The sequence below is a fragment of the Peromyscus maniculatus genome, chromosome 2 (genome assembly GCF_049852395.1).
Source record: "Peromyscus maniculatus bairdii isolate BWxNUB_F1_BW_parent chromosome 2, HU_Pman_BW_mat_3.1, whole genome shotgun sequence".
Classification (NCBI taxonomy): Eukaryota; Metazoa; Chordata; class Mammalia; order Rodentia; family Cricetidae; genus Peromyscus; species Peromyscus maniculatus.
Genome location: NC_134853.1, coordinates 141062639 through 141077736, shown reverse-complemented (window position 1 = coordinate 141077736; position 15098 = coordinate 141062639). Strand labels below are relative to the sequence as shown.

At 45.5% G+C, this 15098-nt stretch overlaps 1 protein-coding gene across 4 annotated transcripts in view; it reads left to right on the top strand.

Moving 5' to 3' along the window:
* Cap1 (cyclase associated actin cytoskeleton regulatory protein 1) overlaps window positions 1-15098 on the top strand; it is a 28177-nt gene that overhangs the window by 9449 nt on the left and 3630 nt on the right. For 2 of the 4 annotated variants that reach the window (XM_042271822.2, XM_042271821.2), the window contains exons 2-8: window positions 4884-5008; window positions 5866-5966; window positions 7647-7724; window positions 9612-9755; window positions 9869-9954; window positions 12060-12165; window positions 13465-13642. In XM_042271822.2, the coding sequence (XP_042127756.2) occupies window positions 4897-5008; window positions 5866-5966; window positions 7647-7724; window positions 9612-9755; window positions 9869-9954; window positions 12060-12165; window positions 13465-13642 (805 nt within the window). In that variant the 5' untranslated portion in view covers window positions 4884-4896. The remainder of the gene's footprint in view (window positions 1-4883; window positions 5009-5865; window positions 5967-7646; window positions 7725-9611; window positions 9756-9868; window positions 9955-12059; window positions 12166-13464; window positions 13643-15098) is intronic. The other 2 variants (XM_042271824.2, XM_042271823.2) reach the window with 1 other exon arrangement.

Genomic DNA, 15098 nt, shown 5'->3' with positions numbered 1-15098 from the left:
GTGTATGTATATATATATGTCTGTCTGTCTGACTGTCTGTCTATCTATCTATTTATTGCATGTGTATTCGTGTGTGTGTGTGTGTGTGTGTGTGTGTGTGTGTGTGTGTGTGTTCATCCATCTGTCCATTTGTCTATCTGTCTGTGTCCCTGTGCATCTGCACAGAAGCACAGAGGTGGAAGGACAACTTGCAGGAGTGTTTTTTCCCCATTATGTAAGTTCCAGGGATCTAACTCAGGTCATTAGGCTTGGTGGCAATGCCCTTATATGGTGAGCCATCTTACCCACTCTAGCCTGTTGGTTATTAAACGATTTTAAGCCTCTGTATGGTGATAGAGCTAAGTGCACAGTATTATGAAAGTACATAAATGGGCATGATATTTATGTAGGTGATATCTTATCTGAGTCTTAAAGAGATAGGGTAAAGTGTAACTAAGCTAATAAATGAAGAAGGCATGGCTTTTTATGGAAATACAAGTAAGTCTTGGTTGCTGTAGTGTGGTTAAGATAGGTGGAGTGAGAGATTAAACCAGGTGAGCACAGGTGAGAATGCAAGGCTAACTTATGGAAAGGCTAACTTATTTGGACTTTACCCTGAATGCTGTGGGAAATGCTGGACGGTATTAATTAAAAACATGTTAATTTTATGGGCGGGGCAATAGTTCGGTGAGTAAAATCTCATACTGCACAAACCTATTGACTTGAGTTTGATTCTTGGAACCCATGTTGAAAAAAATCCCAGATGCTGGATGTTGGAGCTCACATCTGTAATCAGGCATTCTTACAGCAGGATGGGAGGCGGAGGCAAGAGAATCAACCAAAGATCACATACACAAGGCAACCACAAGAGACACTGAGAGGTCCTGCCTCAAAACCTATCTAGAAGGAGAAAATCAACACCTGAAAACTGTCCTCTGCGCCCCCACCCCCATCTACACAAAATAAAAAATACATCCTAATTACATTTGCCTTGAGATGGATGAAGAAAGGGTATGTTGCTGAACTTAGGGGAGACTAGCTAGGAAGTTGATGGCAGTAACCAAGGCAAAGCTTTAGTGGGTTTTTTGTTTGTTTGTTTGTTTCTTTTTTAATCAGGATGAAGGCAAGGGACATGTATCTATTCTTGAAATATACAAAATAGAGGCTGTAGTGTGTTTATTTCGGATGGTGTTCCATGAAGCATTTGGAAGATGTAGGCAGGAGAATCAAGAGTTTGAGGCCATCTTGCCCTAAGTGAGACCCTGTTTCTACAAAACAAAAAACCAGAAAGATAGCCGGGCGGTGGTGGCACATGCCTCTAATCCCAGCACTCGGGAGGCAGAGCCAGGCGAATCTCTGTGAGTTCGAGGCCAGCCTGGGCTACCAAGTGAGTTCCAGGAAAGGTGTAAAACTACACAGAGAAACCCTGTCTTGAAAAAATAAAATAAAATAAAATAAAATAAAATAAAATAAAATAAAAGTAAAACAAAAAAACCAGAAAGACTACTTTTGTTCCCTCTTCTATGGCTGACACTTTCCAAGTTATTAGCTTAAGTATTTATGTGACTGCCGGCAGTGCTGGGCCACTGAGACAGTGTGGACAGGGCTTGCTGGGGAAGATGGGGAATTGTATTTCAGTTTGAGGTGCCTTCTGGACAGCCAGGTTTAGATGTCTAAATGGAAGCTGAATCTAAGATCTGAATCCGGGAAGAATGGCTTGACTTGGATATGCTGCTCTGAAGTCTTTACCAGATAGGTGCTTTCGAGTGGCTTGGGTGTGTTTCTACAGTAACAGCAGCTGAAGGCTAGGGAGAAGTGGACCTGACCACCCTGAAGAGAGTGTATGGGGTGAGAAGTGTGTCTTGCGGGAAGTGGTGGCTTGCACCTGTAATCTGAGCACTTGGGAGGAAAGTGGTGTGTCATTTGGTTTGTCTCTCAGTCCCTTTGCTTCTGGACATTCTTTCCCATAACGCATCAAAAATCCCTCTATTCCCACAAAACAAAACAACCCCAAAGCCTCAGGGTTCTCTATTGGTTAGAGGGAGGAGGAGAGTAGCTGTAAATAGTAGCTTTATTCAGGTAGGGTGATTCGTGCCTGTAATCTTAGCTTGTGGGAGGTACAGGAAGGAGGATCTGGAATTCAAAGTCATCTTTAGCAACTTGGGAGTTGGAGGAAGATCGGTTTTTTGTTTGTTTTTTTTTTAAATTTTGTGTATTTGGGAGTATCTGCATGTGAGTGTAAGTGTTCATGGGGCCAGAAGTCGTTAGTTCCCTGGAGTTGGAATTACAGGTGGTTGGGAGCTGTCTGAAGTGGTGCTAGGAACAGAACTCAAGTCCTCGGAAAGAGAAGTGCAGTCTCTTAACACTGATCCATCTTTCCAGCCCCTAAAGCTGTTATGATTGATGAGTGTTCAGGGCTGGAGAGATGGCTCAGTGGTTAAGAGCACTGGCTGCATTTCCTGAGGACCTGGATTCAGTTCCACCCACATGGCAGCTCACAGCTATCTGTAACTTCAGTTGCAGGAGATCTGACCCCCTTTTCTGGCCTCTGTGGACCATCTACATACATAATGCACAGGCACACTTTTCGTGATATTTTGTGTACCCCAATAAAGCTTGCCAGAGGATCAGAGGACAGAGCCAGCCACTAGATTAGATATAGAGGCCAGACAATGGTGGCACGCACCCTTAATCCTATCACGTGGGAGGCAGATATCCATCTGGACCTCTGTGAGTTCAAGGCCACACTGGAAACAGAGCCAGGCAGTGGTGGCACACACCTTTAATCCCAGTACTGGGAAGCACACACGCCTTTAATATCCTAGGAAGTGGCGACGGGGGCGTAGAGAGGTCTATAAGATGTGAGGAGACAGAAACTAAAGCAGTTTAGCTGAGACCCTTTCGGGTGAGGACTCAGAGGATTTCAGTCAGGATTCGTGGAGTTGGAGAGGTGAGGTTGGCTGTGGCTTGCTCTGCTTCTCTGATCTTTCAGCTTTCACCCTGATATCTAGCTCTGGGTTTTTTATTAAAAGACCATCTAAGATTCAAACAACACACACTTGTAAGCAAAAACACCCATTCATGTGTGTGTGATTGTTTAAAAACAAATCTTAAAATGAAGTTAGTTTTCACAGCTGCGGTAGCATGTACAATCCTACACAGTGTGTATTGTATTTTCCATATTAGCACTGGCCTCACTGGTTGCCTTTGTGTGTGGCAGAGCATGTTATACAACTGAGTGCTGTTCATGGACCATAGCTTTAGGATTGAGTTTCTTCCCCTAGACTTAGAGTGTAGATTATATGTGAGTGCCCTGGCCAGTGCCAGAATGGAACAAGGAAGCAGGATGGCTATTGTTAATGCGTTTGCTAATGTGAGGGAGAGTGGGTGTCTGCTGTCCCTGGTCTCTGGTGCTTGTGAGTAGGGGTTGCCCTAAAGGTTTATGTGCTTCTTCAGGTCAGGAAACAGAAAGGTTGCTTTGATTTTTCGTGCTTATTTTTTTCTCACTAACACTCTTAACATTCGGTAACAGGTGACTGGGTCCAGAGAGATAGGACCTGCTCACAGAGGAGAACGAACAGGGATTGTATTGTCTGGCAAGCTGCTTATCTCCTGCACCGGGAGGCCAGTGTGGTAGATATTCTGGCGTGCTGTCTATGATTTTATAGAAGAATCATAATTGTTGTAGGAGTCGCTGAGTCCAGTCAGCTTCAGTTATTTGAATTACCGAATGTTTTGATGAATTGGAATGTAAGTCAAGGCTTTAACTGAAATTCTACCGTCTCAGTTACCTTGTACAGGTGCAGATAGGTAATGTCTCACACTTGGGTGTGTGGTCAGAGCAGCTGTGAGAGCCCTTGTCCCTCTGTGGTTTCATGATATGTAGAGGTTCATAAATATGTACTGCACACTTCCAACCTAACCTGCCAGGTAGTGATCCAGATGGAAGAGTAGAGTAAGACCCAAGTAGATAACCAACACTTTCTCCTCTCTTGGAGCTTACTTTCTTTAGGATCTTAGAGAGTGAATGAGGTCGTTTCAGGAAGGGACTCTGACAAGTCTGTAACAAGCTTTCAGGTCTGTCGGCTCTTTCCTGGCTGCTTATCCAGACCCTACCCATTCTCTTTTGAGCCTGGCTCAGATGGCAGCTTCATGATCCCCTTATCTGATCCTCCCAGCTGATGCACTCAGCCCTTCTCTGAAACCCCATGCCACTCTGTCCGCAGCTTATGCCATCTTCGGCTTTTTCCCTATTTGTGGGGTAGCTGTTAGTGTATACATTAAGTACCCTCGCCCCGCCGTCAATAAAAAGTTAACAAGGCTGGTATTTGTCCTGGTATGTGATGTCCCACTGCAGGCAGCAGGAAGTTGGGGGTGGGGGAAACCATATTGAACACATAGCTAGGAGATTTGAAAGTTGGCATCTGTAGTAACTAGTGTGCGACTAGAGACACGTCATTGAATGTTACTAAGAATGAAATGTCTGTCTTTAAGAGTGTAGTAGTGGGTTGAGAGTCTGATGGAGTGCTTGCCTAGCATTGATGAAGACCAGGGCTCACCCTCCATCCCCCCAAAAAGGAGTATAGTAATTATTCCACATAGTTGTAGAGAGGCTTAACCTGAGAAAATATGTATGACCATACTTTGTAAATTCTAAATTCCCACACAAATATTTGTTAGTATATACTAAGTACTCAGTAGGTGTTTGAATAAGATTTACATTAGTGAACACTTTTTCCTGAGTAGTTTTCTTACTTAATGAAGGCTGCATGGTTTTGCAAATTTTTTAAATGACTTTCCCACTGTATTTTATTACTAAATTATCCTGTTCCACAGAACTGGCATCCTTCTCACCTCATGTGGGTCTAATATTAAAATAACACCTGACATTTGATCTGTTTCAGCAGGTGGAACATTATGGCTGACATGCAAAATCTTGTAGAAAGATTGGAGAGAGCAGTGGGCCGCCTGGAGGCAGTGTCACATACCTCTGACATGCACTGTGGCTATGGAGACAGTCCTGCAAAAGGTAAGCCAGACCAGCGGGGTGCCCTGAGGTGCCCCTGCCTTAGTCTTTCTGTCCCGGGAGCCTGCCTCACAGACTCACCGTAGGTAGTTTGTCTCCTGTGAACAGATAAGGAAGGAAGCGACTTGGCACAGGGAGGTCTGTGGTTAAGTAATTTTTAACACAAGAACTTCCTGCTTGTGTGATGTTTCCTGCCCTTTAGCAGAATGACTTGAGTCATTCTGTCAAATGACAAATGATATCAAAGTTTCTTATTTCTAAATGGTTTGGCCAATTAACCATTTGCCTATACAGTAACTGACCCATAGAATGTTAGAGCTGCAAGGAATCCTGGAGGATCGTTTGTTCTGTTTATTTTCACTCGATGGAGATGGAGAACATTGAGCCTGGAGAGTAAGGATGCCACAGAGGCAGTTAGTGATCCTGTTAGAGACAGCTCTGCCGCCCGACTGCTGCTCTAGTTTCCTGTGCACTGTGTCTCCTTGGCTTTCCACTTGTCAAGAAACATCTCCTGTCTGGGGAGATAGCTCAGCCCGTTCAGTGCTTGCCAAACAAGCTCGAAAACCTGAGTTCCGATCCACAGAACCCACTCAGTGCTGGACACGGTAGCACGTGTCTATAATCCCAGTGCTCCTGGGAGACAGAGATAGGAGCCTCCCGGGAAGCTGCCGGGCTCATCAGCAGGTGTGTGCAGCCGTGAACAAGATGGGATGCTGTGTCAGAGCAGAAGGCAAGGACAGAGACCTGAAGTAGTCCTCTGACGTCTGCATACGTGCCTGCTCACACATCACCCACGCATGTTTCAGTCCTTCTGTTGCGCGACTGATTCTTCCTATTGTGTGTCTGCCTTCCTTCCCCAGGAGCAGTTCCGTATGTGCAAGCATTTGACTCGCTGCTTGCCAATCCCGTGGCAGAGTACTTGAAGATGAGTAAGGAGATTGGGGGAGACGTACAGAAACATGTAAGGATATGGGGGTCTTTCTTTTCTTCCTGTTTAAGACCTGGCAGGTTTCTTCACATCTCCTTCACCCTCAGCTAAGCCCTCTGGAGCATCCTGGCTCCTTTTCTTCTACCTGCATTGGTCTGGGCACAGAAATGGTTTCATTTCCCTAGGCCTCATGTTTCTATTACATATTCTGTGTGTTTCTTTGAGAAGTTTGTTCATAAATTATAGCCATGTTCATCTTTGTGGTGAAGAATGTGTTAGCGGTCTTATCTTCATGTTACATAACCAAGCAGAGGGTGGGCTTATTCAAAAGACTCATTATCCTGACTTAGCATTTCCAAAAGCATGCTTGATAGTTATTAGTTATGCTAATATGGGTTACTTTCACACTTACAGTCCCCTGTGAGAAACGAACAGGCAATGACAGATGCCTGTCCACCCACGTCCCTTCATGTGCTGCCTCCTACACTGTCGCCACCACCCGCATCCCACGCTCACATATACGTTACTCTGTATCTCTTCTGGGGCCCAGCACCTTTCTGCTGGTGCACTGAATGATCATTTCTAAACAGTAACTACCTTTAGGATTTCTAACTGGTCCTGAGCCCCTTATACACTAGCCCTTGGCAGTGTATGAGAGCTCTAAGCTCTGTGGAGTAGTGCTGGGACTCGGCAGTCACCGTGGGGGAGTGTGTTATATTTTTTACTTTGGACAGTTTTGTAACATTTGAATAAGAATTAAAGAAATTAAAAAAAAAATTTATGCATCCAGATTTTGCCTGCATGCACATCTGTATGCCACTTGTATGCATGCATGGTGCCCTCAGGCCAGAAGAGGGCATCAGATCCCCCGGAAGTGGAGTTACAGATGGTGTGGGCCACAGTGGATGCTAGGAATTAACTCTGGGGCCTTTGGAGGAACAGCTGCTGCTCTTAACTGCTGAGCCCTCTCCAGCCCCTTGAAAAACATTTCAAAACATATGTCACTTTTATCTTTGAAAGTACAAATCCAGCTGCATGTAGTAGCTCCCACCTGACTTCCTAGCCTTGGGGGACTAAGGCAGGAGGAGGCCACAGTTTTAAGGTTTACTTAGGTAGACTATAAAGTAAGATCCCCATCTCAAAACATCAAAAAGTGGAGTAAGGAGCCGGAGAGATGCTGCTCTGGCAGATGGCCTCAGCTCTCTTCCCAGCACCAGCATCAGGTAGTTCACAGCCATTTACGGCTCCAGTTCAGGGGATCTGACACCTTTTTATGGCCTACATTGGGATCTGCACACAGTGAGGTTTGCACACAGAGATACATGAATAAAAATAAAAATAAATTTAAACAAATTTATGTGGGGCTGTGATATGTTATTAGCTCGGTGGTGGAGCGTTTGCCTAGCATTCACAGAGCCCCTCACCAAACAAATCCCAAAGCACTTCATGTGAACTCACTAACCCGCCTTCACCTAAGACAAGTCATAATTATCCTTATTTCCAGCTCTGGCTGTTTGTCTTTGAAAGTTCCAACAAGAACAATAGGAAATGTGATTCTGGTATCAGTCCCTGGACTCTAGGATACATGAGGCAGACAGCATGGAGGGCTTGGATACTGTCAGGGCCTGTGACATGGAGGTTTCGGGTTCTACTTGATTAGGGCCTCTCCATTGTCATGTGGCATGGATAGCAGCTGATTGTTTCTTCCTGCAGGCGGAGATGGTCCACACAGGCCTGAAGTTGGAGCGAGCTCTCCTGGTTACAGCTTCTCAGTGCCAGCAGCCAGCCGGTGTAAGTTCATCACTAGGTGGTTTAGTTGTTCTGTTGCTCAAGGCAAACCGAGAAATTTCCAAGAGGCGGTCACAACATGCTGTAATAGACCTATCATACTCGTGGTAATATACAGTCATTCCAAATCAAGAGCCCTCGTGGGAATGTGTCTTGGGTAGCTACGGGTCCCTGGTGACTTTTGTTTTCTGTCATTTTGTCTCTAACTTGAGTTGCCCCTGGGACGCTGCTGCCTCTGCAGGAAGCAGGTGGCTCTGGCGTTTGATGGTAGGTGGGCAGGGCTGTGGTGGAGCACCCAGCCTCTGGAACTGTGACTCCCCTATCCTTTCCTGCCCTCGGCGTCTTCCTTTAACTCGTACTTCAGCATTGTGCGCTGCAAGATGTGGAAAGTTAGAGAAATGAGAGTTTTCTCAGAAGGAAAGAGTCTTCTGTCTTAGGCTTTCCTAGTCGTAGATTATAAAACAAGTCTTCCTGCCAAAGCTAAAATTAAACACTTGATCCATGTCAAGCCTAAGTAATGCGAAAATAATGCAGGATAATTGAAATATCTGTCTTGAGTGATGAGAGTTTTATCTAGATCTTTTCTCCAAGCTCATACTTTCCCAAATAAATAAAGCAGCTGAGACATTGTCATGTTTTAGACCAAGTGTTAGCAAAGCTACAAGTTGCAACCTAATCTGACCTATCTCCCATGTATGGAAATGAAGTTTTTTTGTGTGTTTTGTTTTGTTGGTTTTTTTTTTTTTTTTTTTTTTTTTTTTTTTTTTTGAGACAGGGTTTCTCTGTGAAACAGCCCTGGCTGTCCTGGAACTCACTCTGTAGACCAGGCTGGCCTCAAACTTTCAGAGAACTGCCTGTCTCTGCCTCCTGAGTGCTGGGATTAAAGGCATGTGCCACCGCCCCGCTGGAAATGAAGTTTTCTGGGAACAAATATTTACTGACTGGACTTTTAGAGAAGAAGTTTTCACACTTCTCATTAGACTATGTACATGTAGGATCTGAGGACTGACATGATTAGGAAACCTAGTTTTGAAGGTAGAATCAAGAAATGGAAACACGAGGTTCCTCCATTCAGCAGCTGCTGTGTGGCTCATGGTACATGGAGGACAAAGGAGAACTCAGACAAAGCCCTTGCCTTTGAAAAATTAACAGGAAAAGAAAAGCAGATTTACACCAGCCTTGGTGGTATACCTTTAATCCTAGCATTTGGGAGGTAGAGACAGAAAATCAGGAGGAGTTTAAGGTTATCCTCGGCTACATAAAGACCAGCCTGGGCTGCATAAGACCCTGTCTTACAGAGAAACAAAGGAAAGGAAGAACATACATGGGTCCAGTGGTAGTTTGCAGTGTTGTGTGTAGTATGGTGCCAAGACTGGTTATATTTTCACATGATCAAGAAGCATGCCATGGCTGGGGTAGCAGGGCTGCTCATGAAGCATTTGGATAGGTGGAAAAAGAATATAAGTGAAGAGACAAAAATAAAGTGGCATCTTTTATCTATTAGGGGGTCAGAAAAGAGACAAGTGGCTTGAATGGTAGGCTTTCCTGGTATAGAATATGGATCTTGAGCACAGAGTCTCTCCTGTAGTTGAAACTTTATGCAGAGGAAGGATGTGAGCAGTATCTTAGCCACATGATTCAAGGCAGGAGGGATACAGCATTTACCTGTGTGTTCACTGTAGACCGTAACAAATTCTTACATCATCAGGTGTTTTAGCACATGGTTATAATTTCAACATTCGGGAGGCTGAGGCAGGAGTATCCTGGAGTCTAGACTACATAGACTATTGTCTCTAAAGAGGGGGAAAGCTTGCCTTCAGCATCGAGAGTTCATCAGCATCTGTAGCTTTTACAGAAATCCTAACCACAGTCATTTCTCGTCTCTCGTAGAATAAGCTCTCTGATTTGTTGGCACCCATCTCAGAGCAGATCCAAGAAGTTATAACCTTCCGGGAGAAGAACCGAGGCAGCAAGTTCTTCAATCATTTGTCAGCTGTCAGTGAAAGCATCCAGGCCCTGGGCTGGGTGGCTCTGGTAAGAGGGAAGCGGGGGTGGGGGTGGGGACGGGTGGGGACACACGACACTAAGCAGGTCAAGGAGTTCCAGCTGCAGAGGCCCTCAGTCACCGACTGCTTCCTCCCCCACAGGCTGCAAAACCCGGCCCCTTTGTGAAAGAGATGACTGACGCCGCCATGTTTTACACAAACCGAGTGCTGAAGGAGTACAAAGATGTGTGAGTCTGGGGATGGGACGGCGCAGCTGGCTGCCCCTGGAGGGCTTCTGTGTGGCCTCTCTCACCGCAGCCCTGTTCTGTGGGAAGCTCGGTGGACCCTGGCTCAGACAGTGCATTTGCAAGCAGGAACTAGTTCCGCTTCCCTTTCTTTTTCCACTCTGAATGGCAGACGCTCTTTGGTTTCTTAGTCCTTAGTCTCCCAGGTTTAGGGTTATGCTGGAGGTAACGAGGATTAATGCCCTTGAAGTTGCCCCCCCCCCCCCCAATACTGTATTATTCTTTTCTGTTTTGGTGTTTTGCCTATGTGTAAATATGTGCACTTTGTATATGCATGGTTCCTTCAGAGGCCAGAAGAGAGCCTAGGATCCCCTGGAACTGGAATTACAGATCTTGTGAGATACCACGTGGGTGCTGGGAATTGAACCTAGGTCCTCTGGAACAGCAGCCACCACTCTTAACCACTGAGCCAACACTCTTAACCACTGAGCCATCTCTCCAACCCCAGGAGTTGCTTGTTTGTATCAGATTTTGCTCTCGTGTTGTTATGTCTCAGCAGTGGTACTGTGGCAAAGGGGTCGGTGGGACTTCACTAGAAAATGACCTTGCATATTCACGTATTCAGATAAAGTGACAGCAAGGTTGCCTAGCCAACACCGGGCTTCAGTAAGGGAGTCAGTGCATTCCAACCACACAATCATGTTTGTCCCAAGTGACTTCTTTCTCTATTGCTAATTTTGAGCTGGAGTGACTCAATTACTAGCTCTATAGCTGTCCAGACCACGATCAGTCAGTAGACATTTGTTGACTGGTCGTGTAAGAAATAAACCTTCATTTGTGTGAAATGTGTCCACAACACCACACACTTTCTTTAATCTTTCTAGCAGCCTGGAATTACCCCATACTCTGCTTGGAATTTACCCTATCATTTTATAGCTGACGAAACTAGGTCTTGGGCTAAGTAATCACAGAGTCTTTCAGCTACCATTTAGAAAGAGAAGGGATTATTCTAGACACAGTGCAGTGTATCTTCTGTAATAAACACTGATTGTTCCGTTTTTTTGGATTTTTTTTTTGTTTGTTTGTTTGTTTGTTTTTGAGATAGGATTTCTCTGTGTAACCCTGGCTGTCCTGGAACTCACTCTGTAGACCAGGCTGGCCTCAAAGTCAGAAGTCCGCCTGCCCCTCCTCCAGAGTGCTGGGATTCAAGGTGTGTGCCACCACTGCCCGGCTGATGGTTTCCTCTTAAAGAAACATCTTCAGTTGGGAGCCTGCTTTGACAGGGGCACTGGGCTCCTGGAGTCCCTCAGTTCCATGGCAGCGCTTGAGTCATCTTGGCTCCACCGGGGCTCCTGTACAAATGCCTGCTTTTACCACTTTGCTGCTCGGTTCTGCCTGTGGTATATTTTGAAAACCACATTTCTGGTCCTAACAAAAACACTGGTAAACAGTGCTATCAAAGATAGCCATCACGCCAGCACCTCTGTCCTCCTGGAGTTCGGTCTCATTAGGGGAAGGGGAAGGTTTGATTTTGGTTCTTTCATTTTGTTTTGTTTCGTTTTTGTTTCGAGACAGGGTTTCTGTATGTATCCCTGGCTGTCCTGGAACTCAACTCTGTAGATCAGGCTGGCCTTGAACTCAGAGATCCACTTCCTCTACCTCCCAAGTGCTAGGATTAAGGTGTGCACCACTTTGCCCTGTTTTTTGTTTTTGTTTTTAAGAAAAACATCATTGATGAGAGGCTAGGGAGATGGCTCAGGAGTTATAAGCACTGGCTGCTCTTGGGGAGGACTCTGCTTTGATTCCCAACACCCATATGGAGGCTCACAACCATCTATAACTCCAGTCAGGGGATCCAACACCCTAGTTTGGCCTCCTCTGCCATCAGGCATACACGTGGTGTACAGATATACTTGTAGGCAAAACATGCGTACACATAAAATAAATTAATTAAACTATTAGTTATTTAAAATTAAACTGTTAATGATGATAGGGAAGCTGCCATTGAGCAGAGCCTAAGAAATGCTCCAGCAGAAGGATGTGAGCCCATGGGCAGGAGGGGTCTGGAGTCACTGTCACACTCTGAAATTCCTTTTTAACTTTCCCAGGGATAAGAAGCATGTGGACTGGGTCAAAGCTTACTTGAGTATCTGGACAGAACTGCAGGCTTATATCAAGGAGTTCCACACCACTAGCCTGGCCTGGAGCAAGACGGTTAGTGAGTCCTCCTTCTCCCTCTTCCTCTCCTTCTCTCTCCAGGATAACCTTTGAACTCCTGATCCTCATGCTTCCTCTCCCTGAGAGCTGAGACTCTAGGTACATCCTACCATGACAGCTTTTAAAGCGTGCTGGGGATTGAACCCAGGGTTTCAGGTACATCCCCAGGCCTAGATTCTAGTTGGTTTTACTAAATACTGGTCAGGGACAATGATTGGTGCTGGAGGGCAGATACAGATGAATGAGTCATGCTATCCCAGCTTTCAAGGAATTAAAAACTACAGATGATCAATGTGCATCTGCTCCCTTATGTGCACACGTGAATGCATGCACACACAGACACACACAGTCTACAAAGACAGGGCTATGGGAATATAGTTTAGTTGGTAGAGTGTTAGCCTAGCTTTCAAGGAGCTCTGGGCTTAATTCCCAAGTCATGTCACACATTTATGTTAAACAAATCCATGAGAGTCCTTTAAAGGGGACCAAGGATTTATTGAGATATAAAATGGGGAGAAATATACTCTTGGATACAGAACAAAGTAAACAACCGTCATTGGCCTCTATTCTGCCCAGTGGTGGGGATGGGTGGTCAATGGAAGCAGCCTTATGGTCTCTGACCACCTCAAGAGAGACTGAATGCATGCCCCCTTCTCAATTTTAAGCTGTTAGGTACCCAGAGAAAAACACACCCCTATTGGGCCTTGATACCTCAAGGTCATTTGCCGAACAAATTCTTATAACACGTGTGTTACCTCAGAAGATGGAGACATGAGGATCAGGATTTCAAGGCAATCTCTCTGCTACATAGTAACTTCCAGGCCAGCCTGGGATACATGAGTCCCTGTCTCAAAAAAGAGGAAAAAAAAAAGTATAAATAAGTACATCAGCCCATATCACAGCCAGTCAGAATCTATTTTTTTAAAAAAATGGAGAGACATGGGGCTGGAGAGATGGCCTAGCAGTTAAGAGCACTGACTGACCTGTTAGAGGACCTGGTTTTGATTCCCTAGGCCCACAGGGCAGCTTGCAGTTGTCTGTAACACCAGCCCCCTCTCTGGCCTCCCTGAGCACCAAGCACACCTGTGGTACACAGACGTGTGTGCAAGCAAGATACCCATACACATAAAATAATAAAAAAGTAAGTTAAAAGTAAATGAAATTTAAAAAATACCAAGATAGACCCCTATTATAATTACTGAGCCGAATGCTATAATAAATACACAGAGCACAGCAAATAAAGAAAATACAGAGGATAACGAGAGGCTGACTATACTCCCTGTGCTTCCTGTTCAGGGGCCTGTGGCGAAAGAACTGAGTGGATTGCCATCTGGACCCTCTGCGGGATCAGGCCCACCTCCCCCTCCACCGGGCCCACCTCCTCCCCCAGTCCCTACCAATTCGGGCTCCGACGACTCTGCTTCCCGATCAGCACTGTTTGCACAGATTAATCAGGGGGAGAGCATCACACATGGTGAGTATTTTGGCAGAAGCAGTTGTTAGAGCAAATTGTTTGGATTAGACTTCATCAACCAGACACAACAGCTAGTCTAAACCAGAACCCTGGCTTGCATGTGGGAACATTCATTTGGGATGTCACTTGCCTTCAAGTTACCCAAAGGGACATGAAACCTGAGTTGTGATTGAAGGGCCAGTGAGCTGCTCAGTAGGTAAAGGTGCTTGCAGCACAAGCAGGGTCATCAGTCCCTGGAACCCACGAAAATGGAAAGAGCTGACTGTTGTCTATGCACACTGGATGAGTGCCCCCTACCCACAATAATAATTCTTCATAATAGAGCAGCTGGCGCAGTGGAGAAAGGAGCTAGCCACCAAGTCTGATTGATGATTTGAGTGTGACCCCCGAGACACACTTGGTCCTCTGACTACCCTCTCCCTTCCTATAATAAATGCAGAAATAAATACTTATTTTAAGGAGGAGAAATGAACTTGGGTAATGACAGTGGAAGTCATTAAGTAGCATGTCCGGGGCACCTTCTTAGCCAACTCAGTGCTGGCAGTTTGCCCGGAACCTGTGCCACATAGTAAGTACCACATGGTCTCTGAAGTCATTGTGTTGGGATGCTAACTTCTCAGAGGATGTATACTTGTCACATGGGTAATTTGCATAAGAAGGACCTATTGTTAGAGAGAAAGTAGACACTTGTGTCCCTAGCTGGTGGAATTCTAAATTGTACAACCCTTCATTAAGAATGTATTCATAAAAATAAATAAAACAGTCTTACATTGTTACAGAAGCCAGTAGTGGCGTAGTCAGGGACAAACCCAGCATTAAGGGAAATGGCTGTTACTGTGGTGTGTCCTCTTGATTGCACACTGTGCAGCCGTGAGATAACCTCTTCCGCCAATGGCACCATGTCATGTTTAAGGAGCAAACAATCTCGTATAGAAGTGCCCCCTCTTGGAGCAGCTATGGGGATGCATAGATCCAGCCCACCTGAGGAAGGTAGATCTCAGCACCCTCCCGAAACAGCTTCTACCTCCCAGACAAGGAGTGGTAGAGCTACACTGCCATTCCCTGTGGGTTTATGTAGTCAGCATACTTTGGACCAGCCTGCTTACTAAGACTGTGTGGTCTTTACCACCCCCCCCCAAAAAAAAAGGTAAAAAACATGAGAAGTTTTTTAAAATTGATTAGATCAAATTTGTTGACCATCTGTATGGCTGTAAGGAAATGGAACAGTGTGAGTAGGCAAAGACTGGATGACAGAGGAGAGCCAGGACGTAACCTTAACCTCTGCTTACCCGAGCTCCTGTAAGCCAGCCTGGTGAAGCTCACTGTGTCGCACACAGGGACTGAAAGGAGAAGGGGCGGGGGCAGGGGACAGGAGAGGTAATGGGGGTGAGTGTGATCATAGTCTACACATGTGTGAAACGTCACAGTGAAACCGGGATTGTGGGTAAGTAATACA